Below are 25,758 nucleotides of genomic sequence, written 5' to 3'. Positions count from 1 at the left end.
ACTTCATAATTGTCATTTTGCTCCTGTTATCAATATCTGAGATGCAGGATGGATTTTCATTCACTCGACCAAATTTGGCACGAACACCCAATATGCCCAAATCTGAATTCTGGTGTGGCTGGAATTTATTCTTTTTAATTTGGGAGTTGTAGTTGCTAGCATTTATCGCTCACCTACAATCAAAGATCATTCTGATCCCCACCAAAGATAGAATTGGGCCAAACTTCCCACACAGAACTCCTGGAATGATTCCTGAGCTCTGCGAGTGCAGCATTTTTCCGAATGAAGCAGAGAGTGGGTTGTTGTAGGTTTTTTCGGGATATATGGCCATGGTCTAGAGCAGTGGTTCTCAACCTGGGGTCCCCAGATGTTTTTGGCCTACAACTCCCAAAAATCCCAGCCAGTTTTCTAGCTGTTAGGGTTTCTGGGAGTTGTAGGCCAAAACACCTGGGGACCCACAGGTTGAGAACCACTGGTCTAGAGGCATTCTTTCCTGACGTTTCGCCTGCATCTATGGCAAGCATCCTCAGAGGTAGTGAGGTCTGTTGGGACTAGGAAAAAGGGTTTATATATCTGAGGAATGAGCAGGGTGGGACAAAGGACTCTTGTCTGCTGGAGCTAGGTGTGAATGTTTCGACTGACCACCTTGATTAGCATATAATAGCCTGACAGTGCCTGGAGCAAACTTTTGTTGAGAGGTGATTGGATGTCTTTGTTTGTTTGCAGAGAGTGTTTGAGGACCGGGACATCGTAGGGAGACCCAGGGGCTTGTTTACAAAGCTATTGTTCTCTCAACCCTGCTCTACGCCTGCGAAACGTGGACTGTCTACAGATGTCACATGCAACTCCTGGAACGATTCCATCAGCGCTGCCTCCAGAAAATTCTGCAAATCTCTTGGGAAGACAATCGGACAAATGTCAGCGTGCTGGAAAAAGCAAAGACCACCAGCATTGAAGCAATGCTCCTCCACCATAAACTCTGCTGGACCGGCCACATTGTCCAAATGCCCAACCACCATATCCCAAAGCAGTTGCTCTACTCCGAACTCAAGAACGGTAAATGGAATGTTGGGGGACAGGAAAAGAGATTGAAAGATGGGCTCAAAGCCAACCTTCAAAAATGGCATAGACACTGAGAACTGGGAAGTCCTGGCCCTTGAGCGCTCCAGTTGGAGGTCAGCTGTGACCAGCAGTGCTGCAGAATTTGAAGAGGCACGAATGGAGAAACGTGCCAAGAGGAAGGCACGTCAAGCCAACCCCGACCAGGACCGCTTTCCACCTGGAAACCGATGACCTCACTGAGGGAGACGATGGAGATCAAGAATAGGGCTCCACAGTCACCTACGGACCCATCGCCAGGACACTGATCTTGGAGGACCACCATCTTCAGACTATGAGGGATTGCCTAAGTAAGAAAGTCAGTTCACCTACATCCAGGTAGAACACTGTGGACTTAAGAAATGATGGATCTGGACCAAACTTGGCATGGATACTCAATATGCCCAAATGTGAACAGTGGTGGAGTTTGGATAAAATAGACCTTTACATTAGGGAGTTGTAGTTGCTGTAGGTATACTTTAGGAGGAAGGAAGAGTAGGAAGAGAGGAAGAAAATGATGAAGGGAAGGATGGATGGAAGGAAAGAAGAATGGAAGGGAATGGAGGGAGAGAGGGAGGGAAGAGAGAGGGAAAGAAAGACAAAAGGGAAAGAAGGAAGGAGAAAGAAAAAGAGGGAAGGAAGGAGGAAAGAGGAAAGGAAGGAAGGAAGAGAAAGATGGAAGTGTGGGAGCGAATGGAGGGAAGGAGAGAAGAAAGGGAGGGATGAAAGAGAGAAGGAAAGACAAAAGGGAAGGAAGAAAGGGAGAGGGAGAGAGGGAAAGAGGGAGGAAATAGGGAAGGACGAAAGGTTGTAAAGGAAGAAAGGAGGGAAGGGAAAAGAGGATGATAAGGAAGGAAGGAAAGAGAGGGAGGGAAGGAGGAAGGGAAGAGAGAAGGAAGGAAGGACAGGATGGTGGAAGAGAGAAGGGCCTGAGAAAAGAGACCAAGTTGGCAATCGAATGCTAATCAAGGTTATAAGTTGAAACATTCACACTTGGCTCCAGCAGACAAGAGTTCTTTGTCCCACCCTGGTCATTCCACAGATATATAAACCCTTTTTCCTAGTTCCAACAGACCTCACTACCTCTGAGGATGCTTGCCATAGATGCAGGCGAAACGTCAGAAGAGAATGCCTTTAGAACATGGCCATATAGCCTGAAAAAACCTACAACAACCCAGTTGTGAGGTCTGTTGGAAACCAAGCAAGTTCTTTCTCCCACCCAGGACATTGTAGAGATATATAAACCCTACTTTCCTAGTTTCCAACAGACCTCACAACCCCTGAGGATGCCTGCCATAGATGTGGGCGAAATGTCAGGAGAGAATGCTTCTGGAAAGTGGCCATACAGCCCAAAAAACTGACAGCAATACAGTTATTCCAGCCATGAAAACCCTCAACTACAAATAGATATGTTGTCTGTATTATTTCTATTAACATGACTCTGCTGCCACCTCCTGTCTGTAATACTTAGGTATTTGAACAAGCCTTTGGCATCTAATGCAACAGTCAAACACGGAATTAGACAAAAGTGAACATTGACGATTTATGGGCAATGAGATTAACAACGAAGGCGTTCGTTTTATATGTTTATTGAATCTATATAAATAAAAATGTAATGTTCTTTTGTGGGATTAAGAGAACTCAAAAACCACTGGATAAATTGACACCAAATTTGGACACAATACATTTAACAACCAAATGTATGTCCTTCACTAAAAAAAATTGATTTTGTCATTTGGGAGTTGTACTTGCTGGGATTTATAGTTCACCTACAATCAAAGAGCATTCTGAACCCCACCAACGATAGAATTGAACCAAACTTGGAACACAGAACCCCGATGACCAACAGCAAATACCGGAAGAGTTTGGTGGGCATTGACCTTGAGTTTTGGAATTGTAGTTCACCTACATCCAGAGATCACTGTGGACTCAAACAATGATGGATCTTGACCAAACTCTGCAAGAATACTCAACATGCCCAAATGTGAACACTGGTGGAGTTTGGGAAAAATAGAATCTTGACATTTGGGAGTTGTAGTTGCTGGGATTTATAGTTCACCTACAATCACAGAGCATTCTGAACCCCACCAATGATAGAATTGGGCCAAACCTCCCACACAGAACCCCCATGCGTGGCAGGGGACGGCTAGTGTATTTATAATTCTGTTAATTGTATATTGTTAGGCACCAAATGGCTGCCTGGTTGTCAGCCGCCTTGAGTCACCTTTGGATTTGAGAAAGACGGGATAGAATTATCGTAAATAATAGATAAATAAATAAATAATTTATTAATAAAATAAATAATAAGTTGATGTTTTTCGGGCTGTCCAGCCATGTTCTAGAAGCATTCTCTCCTGACGTTTCGCCTGCATCTGTGGCAAGCATCATCAGAAGTTGTGAGGTTTGTTGGAAACTAGGAAAATTGGGTTTATATACCTGTGGAAGGTCCAGGGTGGGAGAAAGGACTCTAGTCTGTGTGAAGTAGGTGTGAATGTTTAAATTGTGGGTGTGGCTTGTTAATGCCTGGGAAATTCCTTTCTTGAGAGGTGATTAGGTATTCCTGATTGTTTATTGTCTGGAGACCCCTTGTGTTTGAGTTTTGTTTTTTATTTATTGTTGTAATTTTAGAGTTTTTTTTAATACTGGCAGTGGGGATATCAAGGTGTCATCAATGTATTGTCGAAGACTTTCATGGCTGGAATCACTGAGTTGTTGTAGGTTTTTTTTCGGGCTATATGGCCATGGTCTAGAGGCATTCTCTCCTGACGTTTCACCTGCATCTATGGCAAGCATCCTCAGAGGTAGTGAGGTCTGTTGGAACCAGGAAAAAGGGTTTGTATATCTGTGGAACGACCAGGGTGAGACAAAGGACTCACCCTGGACTCCTGTCTGCTGGAGCTAGGTGTGAATGTTTCAATTGACCACCCTGATTAGCATATAATGGCTTGACAGTGCCTAGAGCAAACTTTTGTTGAGAGGTGATTAGACGTCCTTGTTTGTTTCTTCTCTGTTGTTGTGCTGTTGTAATTTTGGAGTTTTTTAATATTGGTAGGTAGTCAGATTTTGTTCATTTTCATGGTTTCCTCCTTTCTGTTGAAATTGTCCATATGCTTCTTGTGGATTTTAGTGGCTTCTCTGTGTCGTCTAACATGGTGGTTGTGAGAATGGTCCAGTATTTCTGTGTTCTCCAATAATCTGCTGTGTCCAGGTTGGTTCATCAGGTGCTCAGCTATGGCTGACTTCTCTGGTTGAAGGAGTCTGCAGTGCCTTTCATGTTCCTGGATTCGTGTTTGGGTTAGTCTGCGTTTGGTGGTCCCTATGGAGACTTGTCCACATCTGCATGGTATATGGTTGACTCCTGCAGAAATAAGAGGATCCCTCTTGTCCTTTGCTGAATGTGTTGGATTTTCTTAATGGGTCTGTAGATAGTTTGTAGGTTGTGTTTCTTCCTCAGCTTCCCTCTGTGGTCGGTGGTTCCCTTGATGTCTGGCAAGAACCCTTTCCCTCTGGGTGGGTCTTTGTCTTGACTCTCGTGGCTTCTTCTTGGTCTCGTGGCTCTTCTGATGCCTGTGGTGGAGCCTCCATTGGCCTGCAAAGCCCAGTTTATTATTATTTATTATTATTGTTCATTTATTATTATTATTATTATTTATTATATATTATTTATATTCCGCCTTTCTCACCCCAACTCAGGGGACTCAGGGCGGAGCACAGTATATCTATGGCAAACATTCAATGCCGGGACACAAAATCTTATATACATACATAAACATTAAAAACGTATTGTCGAAGGCTTTCATGGCCGGAATCACTGAGTTGTTGTAGGTTTTTTCGGGCTATATGGCCATGTTCTAGAGCAGGGGTCCTCAAACTACGGCCCGGGGGCCGAATACGGCCCTCCAAGGTCATTTACCCGGCCCTCGCTCAGGATCAACCTAAGTCTGAAATGACTGGAAAGCACACAACAACAATCCTATCTCATCAGCCAAAAACAGGCCCACATTTCCCAATGAAATACTAATAAGGTTGTTGTTGTAGGGTTTTTTTTGGGCTATATGGCTATGTTCTAGAGGCATTCTCTCCAGATGTTTCGCCTGCAACTATGGCAAACATCCTCAGAGCTAGTGAGGTCTGTTGGAACTAGGAAAGTGGGTTTATGTATCTGTGGAATGACCAGGGTGGGACAAAGGACTCTTGTCTGCTGGAGCTAGGTGTGAATGTTTCAACTGACCACCTTGATTAGCAATTTTAGAGTTTTTAGAGAATTTTAGAACATGAAAGGCACTGCAGACTACTCCAACCAGAGAAGTCAGCCATAGCAGAGCACCTGATGAACCAACCTGGACACAGAATATTATTTAAGAACATAGAAATGCTGGACCACTCTCAGAACCACCATGTCGGACTACACAGAGAAGCCATTGAAATCCACAAGCATGTGAACAATTTCAACAGAAAGGAGGAAACCATGAAAATGAACAAAGTCTGGCTACCAGTATTAAAAAAACTCTAAAATTAAAACAGCAAAACAACAGAGGGGAAACAATCAGGGACATCTAATCACCTCTCAACAAAAGGATTGGTCCAGGCACTTCCAGGCTATCAAATGCTAAATCAAGGTGGTCAGTTGAAACATTCATACCTAGCTCCAGCAGACAAGAGTCCTTTGTCCCACCCTGGTCATTCCACAGATATATAAACCCTTTTGCCTAGTTCCAACAGACCTCACTACCTCTGAGGATGCTTGCCATAGATGCAGGCGAAACGTCAGGAGAGAATGCCTCTAGAACATGGCCATATAACCCGAAAAAACCTACAACAACCCAACATTAAAAACATTTATCAAAATATTAAAATACACCATTTAAAACCGTCCTAGTCATCCATGTCAAATCTAATTGGCCTGGTCCTCTTTCCTATTGCTGCTTTATTTCCCTGTCCTGAAAGCGTGGTCCCACAGCCAAGTTTGTGTGTTATTGTTCATTCGTTCAGTTGTTTCCCACTCTTCGTGACTTCATGGACCATCTCACGCCAGAGCTCCCTATCGGCCGTCACCATCCCCAGCTCCTTCAAAGTCAATCCAGTCACTTCAAGGATACCATCCATCCATCTTGCCCTTGGTCAGTCCCTCTTCCTTTTTCCTTCCATTTTCCCCAGCATCATTGTCTTCTCCAAGCTTTCCTTTCTTCTCATGATGTGGCCAAAGTACTTCATCTTGGCCTCTCCTATCCTTCCCTCCAATGAGCAGTCGGGCTTTATTTCCTGGAGACTGGTTGGATCTTCTTGCTGTCCAAGAACTTTCCTCCAACACCACAGTTCCAAAGCACCTCTCTTTCTTCGCTCAGCCTTCCCTAAGGTCCAGCTCTCACATCCGTAGGTGACTATGGGGAATACCATGGCTTTGACTATGCGGATCTTTGTTGCCAGTGTGATGTCTCTATTCTTCACTATTTTGTCGAGATTGGACATTGCTCTCCTCCCCGGTCCAAGGCACTCTCAGAACTTTCCTCCAACACAACAGTTCAAAAGCATCTCTCTCCCTTCGTTCAGCCTTCCCTATGGTCCAGCTCTTGCATCCGTAGGTGACTATAGGGAATACCATTGCTTTTACTATCCAGATCTTCGTTGCCAGTGTGATGTTGCTACTCTTCACTATTTTATTGAGATAAAATTTATCGAGAAGCTTCCCAGAAGGATAATAAAAACATCAAATCATCTGGGTGTCCCCCTGGGCAACTTCCTTGCAGATGACCAATTCTCTCACACCAGAAGAGACTTGCAGTCTCTCAAGTCGCTCCTGACACGACCAAAAAAAATGGATTGAGGTTCTGGGTTTGAGCCTGCCTCTTTTGGACTCTTGCTTGCTGAGGTGTTCCTCTAAGAATCTCTGTAGGTCTTAGGAAGCTGTTTCTTGATTGAAGGAGTTGTCTTGCTGGCTCCCGTGGGGTTCCTTCTCATGTGAGGGTCTCCAGGTGGGAAGCATGTGAGATAGTTCAGGAAGCTTTCCAGACTCTGATACTGTTTAACTTCCAGGGTGCTGCTGGGTCTGTAGCAACTCTGGGGAAATGCAAAGGAATGCTATCCCATGCAGCTAAAAGACAATGTAAACCATGCTCCTGGAAGACGGAACACTGCCTCTTTTGGACTCTTGCTTGCTGAGGTGTTCCTCTAAGTGTCTCTGTAGGACTTAGGAAGCTGTTTCTTGATTGGAGGAGTTGTCTTGCTGGTTCCCTCTCCTGTGAGGCTCTACAGGTAGGAAGCGTGTGAGATAGTGCGATAGTTCAGGAAGCTTTCCAGACTCTGATACTGTTTAATTTCTAGGGTGCTGCTGGGTCTGTAGCAACACTGCCTCTTTTGGATTCTTGCTTGCTGAGGCGTTCCTCTAAGAATCTCTGTAGGTCTTAGGAAGCTGTTTCTTGATTGGAGGAGTTGTCTTGCTGGCTCCCATGGGGTTCCTTCTCCTGTGAGGCTCTCCAGGTGGGAAGTGTGTGAGATAGTTCAGGAAGATTTCCGGACTCTGATACTGTTTAACTTCCAGGGTGCTGCTGCCCCTTTTGGACTCTTGCTTGCTGAGGAGTTCCTCTAAGTATCTTTGTAGGTCTTAGGAAGCTGTTTTTTGATTGGAGGAGCTGTCTTGCTGGCTCCCCTGATACTGTTTAACTTCCAGGGTGCTGCTGCCCCTTTTGGACTCTTGCTTGCTGAGGTGTTCCTCTAAGTATCTCTGTAGGTCTTAGGAAGCTGTTTCTTGATTTGAGGAGTTGTCTAGCTGGTTCCCTCTCCTGTGAGGCTCTCCAGGTGGGAAGCATGTGAGATAGTTCAGGAAACTTTCCAGACTCTGATCCTGTTTAACTTCCAGGGTGCTGCTGGATTTGTAGCAACACTGCCTCTTTTGGACTCTTGCTTGCTGAGGTGTTCCTCCAAGTATCTCTGTCTGCAGCAACACTGCCTCTTTTGGACTCTTGCTTGCTGAGGTGTTCCTCTAAGTATCTCTGTAGATCTCAGTAAGCTGTTTCTTGATTGGAGGAGTTGCCTTGCTGGCTCCCGTGGGGTTCCTTCTCCTGTGAGGCTCTTCAGGTGGGAAGCGTGTGAGAGAGTTCAGGAAGCTTGGAGAAAGACCTAGTCTAGACTGAGGAAGTGAGGGGAAGGAGGCCGCGCCCCCTTTAAATGTCCTCCACGCGCGGGGCATGCCGGGAGCCGTAGTCTTACGGAGTGGTGGGACTCCCCTCCGCCAATGAGCGCTCCCGACGCGCCCGACTACAACTCCCATGATTCCATCGCGGCGAGGCCTAGCCGGGGCGTCGGAGGCGACGCTGAGGGAGAGAGGGAGGGAAGGCGAGCGCGGCCTAGGCCTTTCCGCAGGCTTCTCCTCCGTGCGGGCTTTCTCCGGAGATGAGGCCAGGATGTCCTCGTCGGTGTCAGGGCTGAAGGCCGAGCTGAAGCTGCTGGAGTCCATCTTCGGGAAGGAGCACGAGCGCTTCCGCGTCCTCTCCTGGCGCCTCGACGAGCTCCACTGCCAGTTCCTCCTCCTGCCCTCCTCGCCCCAGCAGCCCCTCGCCATCCACTGCAACATCACGGTGAGAGCCAGCAGGGAACGAAGGAAGGAATGAGGGAATGAGGGAAGGGAGGGAAAAAAGGAAAGGGCCTCCCCGCGGCCTAGCGCCCACCCACCAGCCTGCCTCGCAGTAGGAGCCTCCTCCGCAGGCTGGGGCCTGCAACTCCCACCAGGCCTCACGGCCCACTACAACTCCCAGAAGCCCCCAACCGAGAAGGAAGGGTGGGAGATACAGGCCCAAACCCCTGGAGCCACCCCCCCCCCCCCAATTGGGCCAGGAAAGTTTGCCCCTCATGTTCCTTCATTATATTATTATAAATATAATAATTTCCGTCTTGTCTTGACTAATAATATAGTATATTGTATTCTTATTACTAGTATTATATTGTACTACATTATAAATATTATAATTTCCATCTTGTCTTTACTAATGATATAATATCTTGTATATACATATAATAATATTGTATTATTATTACTAGTATTATATTATAAATATTATAATTTCCATCTTGTCTTTACTAATGATATAATATCTTGTATATACATATAATAATGTTGTATTATTATTACTAGTACTATATTATAAATATTATAATTTCCATCTTGCCTTTACTAATAATATAATATATTGTATATACATATTGTATTATTACTAGTATTATATTGTATTACATTATATTATAAATATAATAATTTCCATCTTGTCTTTACTAATAATAAAGTATATTGTATATACATATAATAATATCTTGTCTTTACTAATAATATAGTGTATTGTATATACATATGATAATATTGTATTATTATTACTAGTACTATATTATAAATATTATAATTTCCATCTTGTCTTTACTAATAATATAATATATTGTATATACATATAATAATAATGTATTATTTATTTATTTACTTCGCTTATATACCGCAATTCTCAGCCCCAGGGGCGACTCACTGCGGTGTACAATATAGAAAAACATGTGCAAAATACAAGACATAGTGTAAAATAATCCACAATCATCATTATCAAAAAAACATCCTCATCAAAAACATCAACATTACTACAAAAGCCATTCCGTGTCGTCTCATCGTCAAACCCACAATCCAGTATCATTTTCCGTTGTTCCATTCCTATGGTCAAAATACCAATCATTGCACTTCTTGTTCAAATGCCTTCTTAAACAGCCAGGTCTTTAACTTCCTGTGGAACATCAACAGGGAGGGAGCTAGCCTGATGTCCACGGGAAGGGTTTTCCACAGCCGAGGAGCCACCACCGAGAAGGCCCTATCTCTCGCCCCCGCCAGCCGTGCCTGTGACGCAGGCGGGATCGAGAGCAGGGCCTCCCCGGAAGATCTCAAAGTCCTCGTGGGCTCATAGGCCGAGAGGCGGTCAGTTAGGTATCTTGGGCCGGAACCGTTTAGGGCTTTATATATATATGGTATATACATATAACAATATTGTATTATTATTACTAGTATTATATTTTACTACATTATAATATTATAAATATTATAATTTCCATCTTGTCTTTACTAATAATATAATATATATTATATACATATTGTATTATTACTAGTATTATATTGTATTACATTATATTATAAATATTATAATTTCCATCTCGTCTTTACTAATAATATAGTATATTGTATATACATATAATAATATTGTATTATTATTACTAGTATTATATTGTACTACATTATAATATTATAAATATTATAATTTCCATCTTGTCTTTACTAATAATATAGTATATTGTAGATACATATAATAATATTGTATTATTATTACTAGTATTATATTGTACTGCATTATAATATTATAAATATTATAATTTCCATCTCGTCTTTACTAATAATATAGTATATTGTATATACATATAATAATATTGTATTATTATTACTAGTATTATATTGTACTACATTATAATATTATAAATATAATAATTTCCATCTTGTCTTTACTAATAATATAATATCTTGTATATACATATAATAATATTGTATTATTGTTACTAGTATTATATTGTATTACATTATAAATATTATAAATATTATAATTTCCATCTCGTCTTTACTAATAATGTAATATATTGTATACACATATAATATTTATAATAGTATAATGTAATACAATATAATACTAGTAATAATAATACAATGTTATAATTATATATTTTAGATTACATGTAATATTACTAATAATATCACAATATAATGATATAGTGCAACATAGTAATGTATAATACTGATATTGTACTATGCTAATAATATAAGATATTGTATGTATATATTTACTTATTTACTTACTTCATTTGTATACCGCTTTTCTCAGCCCTTAGGCGACTCAAAGCGGTTAATAATAGCAAAAATTCAATGCTAAACATCATAAAGACAGTTAAGAGACAATTAAAACAATAACATAGTAAACAATTAAACATCAATATAACATCTCATTAGTGTCTCATCAGTAGCATCAAGATCCAATCTCATCATCCGTTGTTCTGTATTCCTATATTCATTACACTGCCTATTCAAATGCCTGCTCGAACAGCCAGGTCTTCACTTTCCTCCGAAATGCCAATAGGGAGGGGGCCGATCTAATTTCTGTAGGAAGGGCGTTCCACAGCCGAGGGGCCACCACTGAGAAGGCCCTGCCTCTCGTTCCCGCCAGGCGCGCCTGCGATGCAGGCGGGACTGAGAGCAGGGCCTTCCCAGATGATCTTAATGTCCTAGCTGGTTCATAGGAGGAGATGTGTTCGGACAGGTAAGTCATATATATATATATATATATATATATATATATATAGTAAGCCGCTCTGAGTCCCCTTCGGGATGAGAAGGGTGGCAAATAAATGCCGTAAATAAATAATATTATACGGATATTATATAGTATATAATACAGATATTATACTACGCTAATAATATAACACACACACACAGACAGACATATATATATATATATATATATATATATATGTCTGTGTGTGTGTGTTATATTATTCTGGCAACCAAGCAGTTCAAACAGATGCAAATTTACGTAGATCAAAAGTACCACTTCTGTAGGAAGGTAACGGCGCTCCAAGCAGTCATGCTGGCCACATGACCTTGGAGGTGTATGGACAACGCTGGCTCTTCGGCTTAGAAATGGAGATGAGCACCACACCACAGAGTTGGATACAACTAGACTTATTGTCAAGGAGAAACCTTTACCTTTACTTATATACATATACACACACACACATATATATGCATTCATACATATATTTGGATGGAGTTATACTTCCTGTTGTCTCACCCTCACTGTGAGTCGGATGTTTGTAACTTGGGGAATGCCACAGGATTTTGTTTTGCATCTCATCCAGTACCACCTTTTCACCCATGCTCCAGCATTATTTTCAATTTTAATTTTACATTTGGCCTTCCCACAGTTTTAATTGTGTGTTGTCTTATTGTTAATGTTGCGTTATTGTATTGTCCATGTTTTTTATTTTAATTGCTTGTATTGTTGTTATTATTGCGTGTATTGTTGTATTTGGGCTCGGCCTCATGTAAGCCGTACCGAGTCCCTTGGGGAGATGGTAGCTGGGTATAAATAAAGTGTTAATATTATTATTATTAATAATAATAATTATTTTCTAACTGCCATAAGGGACCCCTGCCAGCCATATAGAGGACAAGCTTTCTAGACCTCAAATTAGGCATATCCCAGATGATAAGCGGGCAGCCCGCAACCCCATAAGGGACAGGCTTACCTCCAAATCATAGTTAACAACGGGGCTGAGGCAACAGGAAGTGAGAGAAAGTGACCCCTCGGGAGGAAGGGAAATTCACCCCTGGGGAAATGGAGTCTCCATTGAAGCTTTCTCCCCAATTGTTACCACAACAAGCCAGATTTTCACAGGGACAGAAAGTGAGATGAAATCACACACACACAACCTTCGCTATGTGATCCAAAGCTAATAATAATAATAATAATAATAATAATAGGTATAACTATGTAGTTAATATGTTAAATGTGGAAATAACAAATTGCAAGTGGAATAATATAGATAAAATTGAAAAGGTTACAATAACTAAGAGGACGTGGGAACCAGTTAGGAATTATTTAGAGCAGAGGTCCTCAAACTAAGGCCCGGGGGACGAATGCGGCCCTCCAAGGTCATTTACCCAGCCCTCGCTTAGGGTCAACCTAAGTGTGTAATGACTTGAAAGCACACAAGAACAACAACAACAATCCTATCATCAGCCAAAAGCAAGCCCACACTTCCCATTGAAATACTAATAAATTTATATTTTTAAAATTGTTCATCATTTTAATTATTATTGTGTTTTTAAGTGTTTCTGTACTACAAATAAGATATGTGCAGTGTGCATAGGAATTCATTCATGCTTTTTTTTTCCAAATTATAATCCGACCCTCCAACACTTTGAGGGACTGTGACCTGGCCCTCTGTTTAAAAAGTTTGGGGACCCCTGATTTAGAGAATGTGTTAAGATGTGGAGTAGTAAAATTAAGACTAACACTGATATTTCAAATGTAACTTCTGTAGTTTGATATATAAATTGCATGTACAAGGAGAAAAGGGTGGGAGTGGGAAAAACCAATAAAACAATTATTATTATTATTATTATTATTATTATTATTATTATTATTATTATTATTAATTCCCTGCCACCATCTCCCCAACGGGGACTCGGGACGGCTTATGCAAGGCCAAGCCTGGACAACATATTACAGCAAGATAAAACCAAAACATAAGCAACAGCATCAAAGTTACATTAAAAAGAAAAAAAAACATATGAATGCAGTAACAAAATAACATTACAATAAACACAATCGCAGTGACAGTGGCGGGCCACATGTGCAGGATAAAATGTTAAGAAACTCGAATGAGACAAGAATAGGAGCAAGCTATTTGCAGGGAGCTCATAAAGAAACACAGGGTTGTGAAACGAAACTTCCCATTTGGGGCGGGGGATGTTTCTATATATCTATATATCTATATAAATAAAAATGTAATGTTCGTTTGTGGGATTAACAGAACTCAGAAACCACTGGGGGAATTGACACCAAATTTGGACACAAGACACCTAACAACCCAATGTATGTCCTTCACGCAAAAAAAAAAAAATTGTCACTTGGGAGTTGTAGTTGCTGGGATTTATAGTTCATCTACAATCAAAGAGCATTCTGAACCCCACCAACGATGGCATTGAACCAAACTTGGCACACAGTTCTCCCATGACCAACAGAAAATACTGGAAGGGTTTGGTGGGCAGTGTTCTTTGGTTTTGGAGTTGTAGTTCACCTACATCCAGAGATCACTGTGGACTCTGGACCAAACTACACGAATACTCAATATGCCCAAATGTGAACACTGGTGGAGTTTGGGGAAAATAGAATCTTGGCATTTGGGAGTTGTAGTTGCTGGGATTTATAGTTCACCTACAATCACAGAGCATTCTGAACCCCACCAACGATAGAATTGGGCCAAACCTCCCACACAGAACACCCATGTGGGCCACAGCAACATGTGGCAAGGGATGGCTAGTGTGTGTATATGTGTGTGTGTGTGTGTGTGTATATATATATATATACACACACACGCACACACACAAAACCTTCGCTATGTGATTGAAAGCTTATTTTTATATATGTACACACGCACACACACATACATACACGCCCACCCACACACACACACAACCTTCCCTATGTGATCCAAAAGCTTGTGTGTGTTTTTTAAATATACACACACACATATATATGTGTATATACATACACACACACACAAAACCTTTGCTATGCAATCCAAAGCCTATATATACACACACATTTATTTGGTTGGAGTTACACTTACAATGCACCTGTTTTGATGTATATACAAATTCAGCTTCAGAACAAACCTGCGGAACCTATCTTGTTTGTAACTTGAGGTACTTTATAAGAGTTATTTCCTGCCCGTTATTATAAGGGATGCAGCTTATTTATTTATTTATGTGTGTCTTTGATAGGTTTGTGAGGCATCCTTTGCTGGAGGGAATATGTCTTCTTTGAGATCTGGAAAGGCTGCCCCTTATGGTGTTGCTCGCTGCTGGCTTCTCATAAGGGATGTGCCTCATTTGGGGTCTGGAAAGCCTGTGCCCTGGAGGGTTGGCAGGTGCCCCTTATTGGGAGATAGAAAATGGAATGGGATGCAAAGCAAAATCCTGTTATTTGTGGGTTTGGGCTAGACCAGTGTGCATTGTGTAATTTAGGAAGGTGGGCCGTATGTTCGTTTAGAGAGAAATGCACGGCTAAGCTAACTCACAACTTCAATTTGGCATTTAGGTAGATGTCAAACTTGTCAATAACTGCTTTCTGACTGTCAACCCTACGCTTCATGGCTTTAAGCTGTCCCTTATTACTGTCTTGGAAATGTGACAAAACTAATTTGAGAAGAATGGTATTTATTTATCGTGTCAGGAACGAACCAAACAGGTGTATTGCATTAAACAAACAAAGAAACAAAACAAAAAGTGTGCAAACTTGGTAGTTGATTACTGTATATACTCAAGTAGAAGCCTAGTTTTTCAGCCGTTTTTATAGGCTGAAAAACTTCCTCTCGGCTTATACTTGGGTCAACATTATTTAATATTTTACTCTGTTATTATTATTTTTATTACATGTATTATTTTACTCTATTTATTATTATTATTTCATTTATTTTTTACTCAATTATTGTTACATTATTATTTTACTTTATTATTGTTATTATTACATGTATTATTTGACTCTATTATTGTTGTTATTGCATTTATTATTTTACTCTATTATTACTGTTATTATTACATTTCCATTATTTTACTCTATTATTATTATTATTATTATTATTATGTTACTCTCTTTATTCTTATTGGAAGGATACATAAGCACATTTACGTTGAAGAAGGTTAGAATCAGAGTTGGGCAGTCTTATCTTAAATTACAGTGTTATGTAAATATTCAAAAACATTTAACCTTCTGATGCCTCAATTAATGTAATTTTATTGGTATCTGTTTTTATTTTGAAACTGACCAGTAGCTGCTGTATTTCCCACCCTAGGCTTATACTCGAGTCAATACATTTTCCCAGTTTTTGTGGTAAAATTAGGTGCCTTGGTTTATATTCGGGTCGGCTTATACTCGAGTATATACGGTAAATGTCCTTTGACTAGTAGCTGGCCTGGTGTTACTATAAGAAGGCCCTCCATTGTGCATGTAGCAGGGCTCAGGTTGCATTGTAGTTGGTGGTCTGTGGTTTGCTCTTCTCCACCCTCGCAGGTCGTGGACTCCACTTTGTGGCCCCATTTCTTAAGGTTGGCTCTGCATCTTGTGGTGCTGGAGCACAGTCTATTCAGCGCCTTTCAAATCACCCAGTTTTCTGTGGCCACAGGAGGGAGTCTCTCATTTGATATCAGCCATGGATTGAGGTTCTGAGTTTGAGCCTGCCACTTTTGGACTCTTGCTTGCTGAGTATCTCTGTAGATCTTAGAAAACTTAGAAAAAAAAGAACGGTGACCCACCTAGCAATCCCAGGAAGTCCATGCTGTTGCTTATTTCTGGGCTAAGAGTTCAAAGAGAGCCAGGGGTGGAATTAACTTGGTTCACTTTGCAGATTGGTGCTTGGTGAGTTTATAATCTTGAGAAGTGGTTCTCCCTTTTAGTTGCCCCCCCCCCCCCAATTCAAGTTTAGGACCCCTCAGAACTAATCATAACAACAATAATAATGAATTTATTATTACCCGCCTCTTCCTACGGCTCAAAGCAGGACACAACACCATTAAAACAAGAGATAATACAGTATTGAAAGACATACAGCAAGATGCAGAGTTAAAACAGACAGCTGTAGACAAAAGAAATGGGAAGCCTCAGGAGAAAAAGGATTCTATTCTTTTCACATCAATTAAGGCAGAAACAAAAGTGTCACCATACAAAAGAATGCCCCTCCCTAATTAGTTAGATGTGAAATTGAGTAATTTGTCTCCACCCAGAACCCAAAGAAACCCAAAGAGAACAAGGAAGGTGTGTTACCAAGAGTGTGGTTTGCTTTTGAAATAAGGATTCGATGTGTTTCCTTGCCTTTCTACCAGCTGGAAAAGCACAAGCTGGTGATAGCTCCGTCATTTAAGAGATAAATAAACTCTACATATATGGATAAGATGAATAGTTATGGAAAAGGTTTTTTTTTCAAACCAATAATACACATTTGGGACAAGAATGGGGATTGCATTGCAAAAGTATACTGTATATACTCGAATATAAGCCTAGTTTTCAGCCGCTTTTTTAGGCTGAAAAAGTCCCCCTTGGCTTATACTCGAGTCAAGTTTATTTATTATTTTATTCTGTTACTATTATTATTATTATTACATGTATTATTTTACTCTATTCATTATTGCTATATTTATCATTTACTCTATTATTATTATTACATTTATCATTTTACTTTATTATTGTTATTATTACATTTATTGGTTTACTCTATTATTGTTATTATTGCATTTATTATTTTACTCTAATATTGGAAGGATATGTAAGCACATTTACATCGAAGAAGGTGAGAATAATGGTTTAAACAGAGTTGGACAATCTTATCTTGTATTATAATTCTATGTAAATATTCAAAAACATTTAATTTACTGGTACCTCAATTAATGTTATTGTATTTGTATCTATGTTTATTTTGAAATTGACCAATAGCTGCTGCATTTCCCAACCTCGGCTTATACTCGAGTCAATGCGTTTTCCCAGTTTTTTGTGTTAAATTAGGTGCCTTGGCTTATATTTGGGTCGGCTTTTATTTGAGTATATACAGTATTCTAAATCAGTGGTTCCAAATCTTTGTTTTGGACTTCAGGTCCCAGAAATCCCAGGCAGTTTTCCAGGCGTTAGGAATTGTGGGATCTGAAGTCAGTCCAAAACACGTGAAGGACCACAGGCTGGGAACCAATGTTCTAGATCAGGGGTCCACAAACTTTTTAAACAGAGGGCCAGATCATAGTCCCTCAAACTGTTGGAGGGCCGGATTATAATTTGAAAAAAACATGAATGAATTCCTATGCACACTGCAGATATCTTATTTGTAGTGCAAAAACACTTAAAAACAATACAATAATTAAAACGACGAACAACTTTAACAAATATAAACTTATTAGTATTTCAATGGGAAGTGTTGGCTTTCTTTTGGCTGATGAGATAGGATTTTTGTTGTTGTTGTGTGCTTTCAAGTCGTTTCAGACTTAGGTTGACCCTGAGCGAGGGCCGGGTAAATGACCTTGGAGGGCTGCATCCAGCCCCCGGGCCTTAGTTTGAGGACCCCTGTTCTAGATGTTTATATGGCTAACCTAGTGAGGTTTCCAGTACAACAAGCATGGACGTTGTGCATCCTCCAAATGTTGTGGGTTGCAACCTTTCCTTACCACCGGCTGTTCTGGCCAAGGCTGCTGGGTGTTGTACTCTAGCAATATGGACAGGCAAAGAGTTTCCACCTTTGCATTATAGCAGTGTTTCTCATCCTTCTTAATGCCGCAACCTCTTAATATTGTTTTTATATTGCTTTCAATTGTGTAGTTATTTGTTTTATCTGATGTTTTAATTGGTTAAAGTGTTTTACTTGTGTGTTTTAATTGTAATATTGGGCGTGTCCCTTGTAAGCCGCCCCGAGTCCCCTAGGGGAGATGGTTGGTGGGGTATAAAAATAAAGTATTATTATTATTATTATTATTATTATTATTATACAGTTCCTCATGTTGTTGTGACTCCCAACCATACAATTACAAATATACCTTTTTCATTCTTATCTCATCCAGAGTTTTATCATTTTATGTTGTACATTTGGCCCACCCATTGGGTTTGATTGGGTTGTTGTAGATTTTTCTGGGCTATATGGCCATGTACTAGAGGCATTTTCTCCTGACGTTTCTCCTGCATCTATGGCAAGCATCCTCAGAGGTGGTGAGATCTGTTGGAACTAGGAAAATGGGTTTATATATATGTGTGGAATGACCAGGGTGAGACAAAGGGTTTGGTTTGTGTTTGATTTTTTCACTTTGTTATTTTGCACTGTTTTATTTTGCTCTTACGTTTTACTTATTTTATTGTGATGTTATTTTTTTTGTCGTTCTGTATTTATTTTTGCTGTAATGTATTACTGGGCTTGGCCTCACGTAAGCCGCCCCGAGTCCCCTTTGGGGAGATGGTGACAGGGTATAAATAAAGTTTATTATTATTTATTACTAGCTGTGCCTGCCACACATTGCTGTGACCAACCTTCCCTCCCTCTTTCTCCCCTTTCCTCTTTTTCTTTCTCTCCTTCCTTCCCTCTCTCTTTCTGTCCTTCCCTCTTTTTCTTTCCCTTCTTTCTTCCTTCTCTACCGGTTTCTTTTCTCACTTCCTTTGCTCTTTGGTTCCTTCTTTGTCTCTTTTCTTCCTTCTTTCTTTCTTTCTTTCTTTCATTCATTCCTTCTCTCCTTCCTTCCCTCTTTCACTTTTTTATTTCCTTCTCTCCTTCCTTCCTTCTCTACCTTTCTTTCTTTCCTTCTTTCCTTCCCTCCTTCTTTCCCTCTTTCTCTTCCTCCTCCTCTCCTTCCTTCCTTCCTTCCTTCCCCCTTTCTGTGTATGTGTTTTGTGTATGCATTTATCTGTGCATATATTTCTATATATGTGTGTTTGTGTACATGTTTTGCGCATGCATTGTAATGTAATTCTTGTTTTTTGGCTTTTTAAGTCCCCTCCACTGTATTTTTCAGTGTTTTTAGGAGTGATGGTCACTCGTTGGCCTGAGAGGTGTCTTGTGTCCAAATTTGGTGTCAATTCATCCAGTGGTTTTTAAGTTCTGTTAGTCCCACAAATGAACATTGCATTTTTATTTATATAGATTATTATTCATTAATGGGAGAAAGAAAGAACCCTTGTTGGTTTTGAGGCTAAATTCATAAATACAGCAATTACTATATAACATTACATGTATTGAACTGCTTTTTCTGTTGGATTTGTTGTAAATCACGATGTTTTGGTGCATAATTTGTAAAATCATAACGTAATTTGATGTTTAATAGGCTTTTCCTTAATCTCTCCCTATTATCCAACATTTTTGCTTATCCAATCCAACATTCTGCTGGCCCGTTTATGTTGGATAAGTGAGACTCTACTCTATTTGCTAAATTTCCTTTGAGCAGAAGCTGGCCACTTGGAGTGAATCTGGAGTTGCTGTGAGAAGGTCCTCCATTGTGCATGTGGCAGGGCTCAGGTTGTATTGTGGTAGGTGGTCTGTGGTTGGGTCCTCCTTAATCCCTTGTCATGAATTCCACTTTCTTAAGATTGGCTCTGCATCTTGTTGTGCCAAAGCGCAGTCTGTTTAGCGCCTTCCAAATTGCCCAGTCTTCTGTGTGCCCGGGATGGAGTTTCTCATCCGGTCTCAGCCACTGATTGAGGTTCTGGGTTGTGGCCTGCCACTTTTGGACTCTTGCTTGCTGAGGTGTTCCTGCGAGTGTCTCTGTCGATCTTAGGAAGCTGCTTCTTGATTTTAAGGCATTGGCATGCTGGCTGATATCTGAACAGAGGATGGGCCGGAGATTTTATTTATTTATTTATTTACAGCTTTTATATTCCGCCCTTCTCACCCCGCAGGGGACTCAGGGCGGATTACAGTGTACACATATATGGCAAACATTCAATGCCAATTTTGACATACAAATATATACAGACATAGACAGAGGCTATTTAACTTTTTCTGGCCGCCAGGGGAGCTGTCGCTTTCATCGTCCATCTGCGACGCTGATGAAGCACTTCCGCATTCCCCGCATGCTTCCCCGCTAGAATGCTTTGCTGGAGTCTTCTTTATGGCCTCATAAATCAGTTAATTTAGCCTCTCCACACTTAATTTTCCTACTTGACAGATGCAACAGTCTTTCGGTTTGCAAAGGTCGACAACAGGCTACACACAATTGGTTGGAAACCCACTCCAACCTGGGCTGGCTTCGAACTCATGACCTTTTGGTCAGAGTGATGTTAATGCAGCTGACACTCAGCCAGCTGCGTCACAATCCTGATGTCACTGCCTTGGTCCTTTCATTATTGGCTGATACTTCCCGGCGGATGTCAGATGGTGCAATACCGGCTAAACAGTATTATTACTCCAGTAGACATCCTATGATGATGCGGCATGTCTCATTAAGAAACGTATCCACTGTTTTAACATGGTGAGATGTGTTCCACACTGGGCATGCATATTCAGCAGCAGAGTAGCAAAGCGCAAGGGCAGATGTCTTCACTGTGTTTGGTTGTGATCCCCAGGTTGTGCCAGGCAGCTTTTGTATGACGTTTATTCTAGCACGTTTTGCTTGATATTTAAGCAGTGCTCCTTATCAGTAGGAGCACATTCCAGAGTGACTCCCAGGTATTTGCGTGTGCTGCAATGCTCCAATGGGATTCCTTCCCAGGTCATCCTCAGAGCCTGAGATGCTTGTCTATTCTTAATATGGAAAGCGCATGTCAGTGTTTTACGTGGATTAGGAATCAGCTGGTTTTCCCTGTATTGGGCAATAAGAGCAGCCAAAACTTCGGAGAGCTTCTGTTCCACCATTTCAAAGCTCTCTGTGATGACGCGATCGTCAGCTGCCGTGGCTCAAAGCTATGGAATCATGGGTTATTTGCTGAGACACCAGCACTATTTGCAGAGAATGCTCAAGAGCTTATGGAACTGCAATGTCCATGATTCCATAGCATCCCAGCATAATCTCAAGAATAATAGTCCTTGGACTTAGGGGAGCTTGGTGTAAACACACAAGAGTACTCGATTGCACAACTGTCCTTGAGTCACACTAGATCTCTTTGTTTTAGTTTCCCTGAAATGCTTTTGGAGTGTTCAAAGTTATTCATGAAGTCATTAGAACAATCCTGTAAGGTAGAACGATACTGTCATCTTTACATGACAGATGAGCGGAGTGAGATAGAGTAACTTGTCTAGTGCCACTAAGTCCGCTCATGACAGCTCCAAGGAGAGCCTGATTCACGACTTCGGTCACTCCATTAAGGCCGCTCTCTAGGGGCTCCTCTGTCCTTTTTAATTTTATTAGCCGACCCATTTGCGAAATGACACTTGGTCTCCCATTCTTGATCCAAGGAGACAAAGTGTAATTGGCCAAAAAGGGAATCTTATGGCATTTTGCTAAAAGTGCTATTAGCAAAGTGGCCCCAACATGACAAGCTACGTTCCACCCGTCCATCTTATTCTGCGCATCTGTTAAAGACAGCCCTGTTCTGCTTCTGATTTCCCACGAGGGAAAAGCAAGTGGGAATTATGGTACAGAAATACATAAGAGTTGGTTCTCTGCAGTAGATTGTGGTCGGATGTGCACCCTGGGTCTCAATTTATTGGAGACTGATTCTCCAATAAATATTCACATATGCCACCCTTATATTTAAATAGTTTACATAGTGATCAACTCTCCTGTTTCAAGAGCTCAATTGGCTGCCGTGACCGCATCATTGTGTACAAATCCACACAATCTCTTCGATCATTTGGAGAGGCCCTGTTCGTGCTCCCGCCTCCATCGCAAGCGCGATTGGTGGGGACGAGGGACAGGGCCTTCTCGGTGGTGGTCCCTCGACTCTGGAACTCACTCCCCAGGAACATCAGACATGCCCCAATGCTGGCAGTCTTTAGGAGGAGCCTGAAAACGTGGTTGTTCCAGTGTGCCTTCCCAGAATAAGGAAAACTCTTAGCAATATGTTCTCAAATGCACTTTAATATAGATTCAGGGTTGTCTGCGCACCCCCCATCTTTCTCTGAAAACCCTATTTTAATTTGTCTTATCTTGTTCATGCCCAGCACTTTTTGATTTTAAATTTGAATTATTACATTTGGCCCGGCCATAGGTTTTTAAATGCTGTATGTTGCGATATGTTATTGTTATTGCTTATTGTGTCTTTTCTGTTTTGAGTTTATTTTAACTGTTTTGTATTGATTATTGTTATTGCTTTTGTTTATTGTATGTGTTGTGGGCTTGGCCTCATATAAGCCGCACCGAGTCCCTTAGGGAGATGGTAGCAGGGTACAAATAAAGTATTAGTATTATTATTATTAATAATAATAATAATAATAATTTTCCGGTCCCAATTCAAGATGCAGGTTCTTACCTACAAAGCCCTGAACGGTTTGGGACCCGCCTACCTGCGTGACTGCATTTCCATCTACAAACCCACACGATCTCTTCGATCATCTGGAGAGGCCCCCACCCCCTTCGCTGGTGCGATTGGTGGGGACAAGAGTGCCTTCTCGGTGGTGGTCCCCTCGGACCATCAGAAATATATGTTTTCTGATGGTCTTTGGTGACCCCTCATGACCCCCCAGTAGTCCCGACTCCCATGTTTAGAAACGCTGATCTATGGGGGTGGCGGGCTCAAGGGAATCCCCCTCCCTGGAGATCTTGGAATTTGAGCAAGTTCATAGAAGGGAATTTTTTCTTTCCACTAGCCAGAACCTGGTCCCTCGCCCTATAAAGTGAATGACAGGGGAAGGAAGCCAATAACAACGTGGCCTCCCATCTTGCCACACCTTCTGGTCAAGCAGCCCTGTGACATTTGGGCGTGGGTGGGTGGAACTTTCCTTGCAGACTTGTACCTCTGTGTCAGCTTCCCACAGAGCGGGTGTTTGGTGCTGTGTAAACATATTAGACAGCATTTAATGCTGCCGTGGAAGGGGAACGCTGTTAATGCTACACTCTGATGTTGTCTTCAGAATGTCACCAAACGCAAGAGAGCTTGGCGTTCGCTGGCAGCACAGCTGTCAAAATGGCTGTGCAAGATCCTGTATATTTGGGGAATTGGTTTCCTTGGCACGTCAGGTTTAATTGAAACTAATGCGGTGAGTGCCAGGAACCATTAATTTTTCTGCCTCTTAGTCACGTAAGTTAACTGGGGTGGGAGAGCCTGTGGCAGCAGCACTGAGTTCAGGCAACTTCCTAAAAGCTTCGTAATGACAATGTTGTGATAGCAAGTTCATAGTTCTGTTTGGCACCAAAATATGCTGTTTCAGATAGGAAAAGTGTAGGATTACTCGACACAAATACAGAATTAAATGCATTATGTTAAAAGCTTTCACAGGCCAGCCACGGTGGTTGATAACACAATGCCCTGTGACTCTCCTGGTCACTTCTGGAGTGAGAAAATCAACCGTCTATGAAGACATTGCCCAGGGGATGCAATCCTGCAAGGAGGCTTCTCTCATGTTCCCCTTACTGCTCAAGCTTTGAGATGGTTGAACAGAAGCTCTCTGAAGCTCTAGGTGCTCTTACTGCCCATTACAGGGGAAACGAGCTGATTCCTAATCCATCTAAGTTTAATCTATGCTGACGATCGTGCCATCACCGCACAAACATGGAGTTTTGAGATGGTTGAACAGAAGCTCTCTGAAGCTCTAGGTGCTCTTACTGCCTATTACAGGGAAAACCAGCTGATCCCTAATCCATCTAAGTTTAATCTATGCTGACGATCGTGCCATCACCGCTCAAGCAGGGAGCTTTGAAAGGGTTGAACAGAAGCTCTCCGAAGCTCTAGGTGCTCTTACTGCCCATTACAGGGAAAAACAGCTGATTCCTAATCCGTCTAATCTATGCTGACGATCGTGCCATCACTGCTCAAGCAGGGAGCTTTGAAAGGGTTGAACAGAAGCTCTCAGAAGCTCTAGGTGCTCTTACTGCCTATTACAGGGAAAAACAGCTGATTCCTGATCCATCTAAATTTAATCTATGCTGACGATTGTGCCATCACCGCTCAGGCAGGGAGCTTTGAGATGGTTGAACAGAAGCTCTCCGAAGCTCTAGGTGCTCTTACTGCCTATTACAGGGAAAATCAGCTGATTCCTAATCTATCTAATCTATGCTAATGATCGTGCCATCACCGCTCAAGCAGGGAGCTTTAAGATGGTTGAACAGAAGCTCTCCGGAGCTCTAGGTGCTCTTACTGCCTATTACAGGGAAAACCAGGTGTTTCCTAATCCATCTAAAACACAGACATGTGTTTTTCACCTTAAGAACACACAAGCATCCAGAGCTCTGAGGATGACCTGGTAAGGAATCCCACTGGAGCATTGCAGCACACCCAAATACCTGGGAGTGACTCTGGACCGTGCTCTGCCCTACAAGAAGCACTGCCTGAATATCAAGCAAAAAGTGGACACTAGAAACAATATCATACGAAAGCTGACTGGCACAACCTGGGGATCACAACCAGACACAGTGAAGACATCTGCCCTTGAGCTTTGCTACTCTGCTGCTGAGTACGCATGCCCAGTGTAGAACACATCTCACCACGCTAAAACAGTGGATGTGGCGCTGAATGAGACATGCCGCATCATCATGGGGTGTCTGCGCCCAACACCACTGGAGAAATTACACTGTCTAGCCGGTATTGTACCACCTGACATTTGCCAAGGAGTAGCAACCAATAATGAAAGAACCAAGGCAGTGACATCTCTGGCCCACCCCCTGTTGGGGTATCAGCCAGCACGTCAACTACTTAAATCAAGAAATAGTTTTCTAAGATCTACAGAGACACTTGCTGGAACACCTCAGTAAGCGAGAGTCCAAAGGTGGCAGGCTCAAACCCAGAACCTCAATCAATGGCTGATACCAAATGAGAGACTCCCCCTGAGCACACAGAAGACTGGGCGACTTGGAAGGCGCTGAACAGGCTGTGCTCTGGCACCACGAGATGCAGAGCCAACCTCAAGAAATGGGGCCTCAAAGTGGACTCCACGACATGCGAGTTTGGAGAAGAGCGAGTTTGGAGAAGAGCCCTGCTACATGCACAATGGAGGACCTCCTTGCAGCAACACCAGAGGCACTCCAAGTGGTCAGCTTCTGGTCTAAGGACATTTAATAGAATACCAAGCCTGCAAATTTTGTGGTTTGTTTGTTTGTTTGTCTGTTTTTAAAATGCAATACAACTGTTTTGGTTCGCTCCTGACACAATAAATCAATGTGACTCGTGAGGCTCTTGAGACAAATGCGAGCTGAATGAGAGTCCTTTCCTCCCCTCTTCATTTGGGGCCATTTCCAGGATGTCTTTGGGTATGAAGCTG

General features: G+C 41.7%; 1 protein-coding gene across 1 annotated transcript in view; it reads left to right on the top strand.

Annotated features, from left to right (window-relative positions):
• The first annotated feature begins 8,348 nt into the window (after positions 1-8,348).
• The window catches only part of UBE2Q2 (ubiquitin conjugating enzyme E2 Q2), a 48,140-nt gene continuing 30,730 nt past the window's right edge, over positions 8,349-25,758 (top strand). The window contains exon 1 of the mRNA XM_060755717.2: positions 8,349-8,672. Coding sequence (XP_060611700.2) covers positions 8,364-8,672 — 309 coding nt within the window. The 5' untranslated portion in view covers positions 8,349-8,363. The remainder of the gene's footprint in view (positions 8,673-25,758) is intronic.

The sequence above is a fragment of the Anolis sagrei genome, chromosome 9 (assembly GCF_037176765.1).
Source record: "Anolis sagrei isolate rAnoSag1 chromosome 9, rAnoSag1.mat, whole genome shotgun sequence".
In the NCBI taxonomy this organism is placed as follows: domain Eukaryota; kingdom Metazoa; phylum Chordata; class Lepidosauria; order Squamata; family Dactyloidae; genus Anolis; species Anolis sagrei.
Note: the sequence above shows the minus strand (reverse complement) of the source record. Positions and strands in the feature narration are given on the sequence as shown.